Consider the following 6392-nt stretch of genomic DNA (forward strand, 5'->3'; position numbering starts at 1 on the left):
TTTGCGCGGGCAATAGCGGCGGCATTGCTGACGGATGATGTCTTGGAGGAACCAACTACTGATCTCATCTTGAAAGAGGATGCTCGTCCTTGAGACATGATTCAACAGTTAGGCGACCGCTGTGGTATCCCTTTGTCGGCTCTGCGTGGATAATGGCGGGCTCCGTATGGTCCGATTATTCGATCCGACCGTTAGGAGAATGCTGCAATATCCGTATGCAATAACCTTATGCTTGGATAATGGCAGACTCTGTAACGTCAGATCTTCTGAGCTTGTTCTCAGCAGTTGCTTCACTATACTGTCCTCATACACATTAGCAGGGTATGCAATGAGACATGTAGCTAAACCCCCTGTCTTCTTTAAGAAAAAGAGGCTGTAAAATTGTAACCTTCTTTTATTGATTGCAGATGTGACAGGAAAGGGTGAAACTTTAGGATGCAATAACAGGAGCATTTCAGAATATATAACTGCACAGAGCATAACATACAGATAGTCTGCAATACACAGTAACATGAGGTAATACATAGGTACCATGAGGTAATACATAGGTTCCATGAGGTAATACATAGGTACCATACCATACCATAAATGTATCTTGTAAGATAAACCCTTTAAGGTGACTATAAACATTAAAACAAGTCAGCCAGATCCAGAAATTTTAGAGCAAGTGGTTAACTATGTTATATGTACAGTGACCTCCTAATATGCTGCTGACTAAGTCAAGTGAAAAAAGGATTGTGCATGATGAAATTGAACACCTGATTATTTTGTGCTCATGGGGGATAAGTCTTCCACAAAGCTGTCTGGCACCAGCTTACTATACTCTCCCCATTAGAAGCACATGCACACTCAATTGAATAGAGCATGTATGTAGAAGTATTGTACAACATTTAAGCGCAACAGAACATACCATCAATCTGTATGAATTTTTGGGCAGAATTGCTTTCTGAATATTTTGTGTGACAATCAGAGGCTCAGAAGTAGTGATGAGCGAACATGCTCTATACTGTTCTCATACACGTTAGCAGGGTGTGCAATGAGACATGTAGCTAAACCCCAAACCCCCTGTCTTCTTTAAGAAAAAGAGGCTGTAAAATTGTAACCTTCTTTTATTGATTGCAGATGTGACAGGAAAGGGTGAAACTTTAGGATGCAATGACAGGAGCATTTCAGAATATATAACTGCACAGAGCATAAAATACAGATAGTCTGCAATACACAGTAACATGAGGTAATACATAGGTACCATGAGGTAATACATAGGTTCCATGAGGTAATACATAGGTATCATGAGGTAATACATAGGTAACATGAAGTAATACATAAGTACCATGAGGTAATACATAGCTGATGATTACCTATTTAATACAAGAAACGTTATAAACACAGGATTATAACACCTTGATAGTGCTTACCAACTATGCTTAGAGCAGGCTGTTTAAGAAGCATGAAGAACAAGAATGGTGTAGTTTCTCCTAAGACACATGGAGGAATAATGGCTGCTGTTCCCCTCCCAGTGTCATAAACAAGACTATGATGTAACAGAAACAATCCCACAATACATTGCAAACTAAACTAGACTCTATGCATTAAACGGCCAGCAGGTGGTGCTGTTACCTCACAGTATGAAATATATGAAGGATTCATACACACAAAAATGCAATGTCTGTAATAATCGAAGACATAAAAAATGACTAGACCTTCTAGACAGCAATTATATGGCTGGGCAGAACATGCTCGGAAAAGGTGTTGTCTGAGCGCGCTCGTGTGCTAACAGAGTCTTCGGCATGCTCAAAAAATGTGAGTCCTCGTGGCTGCATGTCTCTCGACTGTTCAACAGCCACAACAAATGCAGGGATTTTCCTGTTTGTTAGGCAATCCCCACATGTGTTGCAGCTGTCCTAGCATGTTTGCTCATCACTGCTCAGAAGTTAACACCTTCTGCACCTGAAAGAGTGCTCTAGACTAGACTATAAGTGGTGGACATGGAAAGTGCGAAATGAGAGTCAGTCCACCACTAATTATCATAAAGTGGTGGTGCATATATGCCAAGGCAGTTCCAATACTTTAAGAAAATGATGAGTGGGCACAGCTTCACCCTATTCCAATCAATATGTCAATGATGGGAATCTAGAGAAGTTCTATCAGCGCACAAGGGAGTGTTGGAGTATTTCTACTGAAAATGTATCAACTATTTAAAGGGTTTATCCTGGCTTTTTACAAAAATCTACAGTCGCTCTATGTGATTGCTAAATTGTGACAGCATGACTGCCCACTTGCTCCAGGAATACTGGGAAATCATGATAGCGTGCACACTGCCCATAGTCACGATTCAGCAGTCTGCAGTCACTTGATTGCCTGGACAACCTATTTAGCAACTAGAAGCACTATTCATTTTGCCAATAGGATATGTTACTACACATCTTACACTGTGCAATGGTTCCAACAATGTCATACTGTCCAGAGACACATCCCATTGACAAGGGGAATTATAAGAAACAGTTGTCAATTTATTCATGCATTTCCAGGAGGATTAATAGCTTTGACATAATAGACCTCTAAGAAAAATTCTTCCATAATGGTTATTTCTTGTGAAATATAAGTACTTACTAAAGCAAATGTCAGAAGAGCTGTTTCTTTTTATAAAAATGGGTTAGAGATTAATGATTGTAGTATGGAATGGGCATAAAGGGAACCTGTGATGTGAAAAAAAACACTACTAACCTGCAGATATGGAGTTAATCTGCAGGTTAATAGCGTTGTGAAGCTGTGCGGCCACAGCACTGAGAGCATCGCTGCCGGGAGGAAGTGAACTATATTCCCCCAGGTAGATTTGGATTTTCAGTCATAGGGGTTTGCCAGTGGCTCAGTGCTTAATGAACGGCGGCTGTAACCTTACCCCCAGCACTGATTGATAGCCAGCTGAGTATTAGAGCCGGTTGTCAGTCAGTGTCGGTGATGCAGTTACAGCCGCCACTCACTGGATGCTAAGTGGTGACTGAAGCCTCATGATCCACACCCTTATGACTAAAAGCCTGAGGCCACTGATAGCAATCAAGTTCAATTCCTCCCGGCAGCAGAATTTTCATTGTGGGCTCTGGGCAGGTTCAAAAGGCTATTAACCTGGAGATTAACCCTATATCTGCATGTTAATACAGTTTATTTCCCATGACAGGTTCCCTTTGAGGTTAATTTTTCAGCATTTATTAAAAGGAGTCTGTCATTACAAAGCGACTATTCAAACGAAGAACAGGAAGTTTTGCACCCTTGCCATGGCCAAACAGTTTAGGGCACCTTAATAACTAATTGTTTTCCATGTATATCTGCCCACCTCTAGCTCCCATAAAGCCACAGCTCTCAATTGAGGATCACTGAGGAGAAGATAGTGTGCTGTACTGTTTGATCGCACCAAGTCAACAAACGCACCCGTGCTTGGTTTGCACCATTATTTTGTGCTGGAAGACTCACTTTAATAAAGCTGGAGTGCCTTTTCTGTAAAAATCAGGACATTTTTCAAATGTACTAATGAAAATAGTGTCGTAATGATTAAAAGTTTATTGAAGTTTAATTAAAGGTCTGGTCCAAATCGATAAGTCTGCAGTCACTCTGTGTGACTGCAGACCTACGAATCTCCCCAGCTTACACACTGTGTGCTGAGAGGATTCACTGGTTTCTGAGCCGTGACCGCAAGGTATGTACAAGTTATACATATTCCAGGCCAGAGGCCATCCAGTGGCTGCGGCTTTGCTCTATACAATAGTATTGGGTGAGATCGTGCCCCATCTACTGACATGGCCATCCTATGGGTGTGGTCAACTAGAGGACGTGACCTCACTCAAAAGTGTATGAAGCGAAGTCGCGCCCACTGCATAGGCTCTGACTGGGAGAATGTATAACGCATATATATATCCTCTGGTCCAGGCTCAAAAACCAGCGAATCCCTGCAGCACATGGTGCATGCACTAGGGGATTCATAAGTCTACAGTTGTAAGAAGAAGGACTGAACCATGGTTACCTGTTCTGTGCTGGGTCCAGAACTGTTGGGGCTGTTTCCCCTCCAGGGGAAAGGTAATGAGACCGGACAAATTGACACATTGGGGAGTAAGGAGTGTGGCTAAGTGGCTGCAGCCACAGCGCGCACGGAAGTACTTAGTTTCAGCAAGAATAGACAGCACGCACCAGTGAGAAGTGAGTGCTCTGACCCTCGAGCCTGGTTTATGAGATCCAACCTGAAAGGGAAGAAGGCGCTCCCATTCAAGTAGTCCATCGGAACATGCTACGTCCTTGCTTGTCACGAGACCCCAACCAACCTGAAAGAGCACAAGTTGTTCCTCAAACACTCCTTTCTGCAGCTTTCGACTGTGACGAGGACGAATTCTTCGATCCACTATCCTTTGACCCAGGAGAGGAATAGGAGCCTGAAGGTCCCGAAATGGCTGCTCCATAGAACTTAGGCATGTCCCCGTCCTTGCCCACTCAACCTGACTCCACTACTCAACCTGGCTTATGCTGCACCGAACAGAAAACAGGTCGAATACCACCCAACCGATATGAACAATTTATTTGACAGCGAATCATCCAAGAGATGGAGGAGTGTCAACGTTTGCTACAGGAACTCTCGCCCGTGGAATGGTGAGAAAAAGGAGAGAGGGAATGTAAGAAGATGGACCGGACCACGGTTACTTGTTCTGTGCTGGGTCCGGAACTGTCGAGGCTGTCTCCTCTGTTGTCCAGGGGAAAGGTAATGAGACTGGACAAACTGACACATCCAGGAGTAGGGAGAGTGGTTAAGCGGCCGCTGGTGTTACTACATGTTTAGTTAGTCAGCAGGTGGTGACCTCCCCCCTCCTTCCTATAAAAGGTCATCAGCTGCTGCAGGTCCCTGTTGGTAATACTGATCATTTGGAAACCAACCGTGGTGAAGACTGGACCTACCTGGTGCAGAGGGGGTTCAGCTATCAGGAGCAGTGGTGCTTCAGGTGAATGTTGTCAAGTAGCTAACTCTGCTGTCCAGGAGCATTGCAGCAGAGCAAAAGCTACGTTTTGTTTTTTAGTTGCTTTAACCTTCGGGTGTCTGTTTTATCTTTTCCTTTTGTGTTATTGGTGCAATTCTCTTTATTCCCTGTCTCACCTCCTGGGGAGGGGGTTGGGTGTTTAGCTCAGGGCTAAACAGGAGATCGGGACAGGTCAGGGACTTGGGCCTCACTACCATCAAGTGTACCCCCAAGTTAAGGAAAGTCAGGGCACCTCCTTAGCCTGAGGGGCAGTTCAGGGGCCCATGTTCCTCGTCTCCTGTTTCTTCCCTACTGCCCCGTGACACCCTGGGTTTATTCCCCTGTTCCCTCATTTAAATTGCTTTATCTCCCTGCATGGAGTATTCCCCTGTTAATTAAAATCCTTTTACCCTTGCTCTGCCTCTGCTGCCTCACTGCATCCCGCACCTGCTCACACTGTCACACACAGTGACTGCAGACTTATCGATTAGGATCGAACAACCCCTTTAAGTTTAGTTAAGTTTAATTAAATCTGAACCAAATGCCCACTTGCCTATGTGTACTCATTTTGTTAATATGCCAACTGTGCAGCACATCAAAGATCAAGGAAACAATATGATAAAAGCCTGATTTTTATTTATGAATGTTAGCCCTACATCAACAGTCCTCAAGTGGCGGTTAGATTGTATACTTACATTAACCAATGTTTTACCCTCCACTGGCCAAACACCTTGGCTATTGCACCTTCAACATTTAACTGAATATCTGCTGGAGGTACTGGGACAGCCATAGTATGAGAAGTTTCAAATTCCTCAATTGATATTCTGTGAGATAAAAGAATAAAACCTTAATATTGTGGAACAACACAAAATGTGTAGCTGCAATAAGTTTTCCCAATTCTTACCCTGTAATTGCATAGTCAACATTGCCAAAAACACGTGTAGACCCAATAATATTTGGTAGATGGTCACGTTTAAGCATGTGGCGAAAAACTTCTGTTCCTTCTGATAACACTAGATGCAGAAAATGTGAATATTAAACTATGGCCTGGAATTGTGCCTACAAACAGGTTTCATATATCAGGTTACTTACTGTAGTCCATCCATTTTTGAGTGACTCGCAAAACAACACCAGGACTACAGTGTCCACACAATGGGAGGCAACTCCACAAGAGCAGCCACACTGGCTTCATTCTCACTGAAAATAAAGACGTGCATACAGTACATAATGTAGTAATTATATACAGAAATTTATCTTAACTCCTCCTTAGTCCATGGACAAATATCATGGTCTGATGAAGCTAATGGATCCATTCAATTTTTTTTACTTTAAAGTAATGTTGATCATTTGAAAATATCTGAAACAACTGTAGAGAGCGAAAGTTTATCCAAAAACTAT

The 6392-nt window shown here is 43.0% G+C and overlaps 1 protein-coding gene across 1 annotated transcript in view; it reads right to left on the reverse strand.

Annotated features, from left to right (window-relative positions):
* LOC141059044 (bactericidal permeability-increasing protein-like) overlaps positions 1–6186 on the reverse strand; it is a 203766-nt gene extending 197580 nt beyond the window's left edge. Inside the window, exons 1-3 of the mRNA XM_073555254.1 lie at positions 6087–6186; positions 5899–6007; positions 5690–5818 (exon numbers count right to left, since the gene is read on the reverse strand). Of these exons, the coding sequence (XP_073411355.1) occupies positions 5690–5818; positions 5899–6007; positions 6087–6186 (338 nt within the window). The remainder of the gene's footprint in view (positions 1–5689; positions 5819–5898; positions 6008–6086) is intronic.
* Between the last annotated feature and the right edge of the window lie 206 nt (positions 6187–6392).

This window comes from Dendrobates tinctorius, unplaced genomic scaffold (genome assembly GCF_039654945.1).
Source record: "Dendrobates tinctorius isolate UK_male_01 unplaced genomic scaffold, ASM3965494v1 ptg000223l, whole genome shotgun sequence".
In the NCBI taxonomy this organism is placed as follows: domain Eukaryota; kingdom Metazoa; phylum Chordata; class Amphibia; order Anura; family Dendrobatidae; genus Dendrobates; species Dendrobates tinctorius.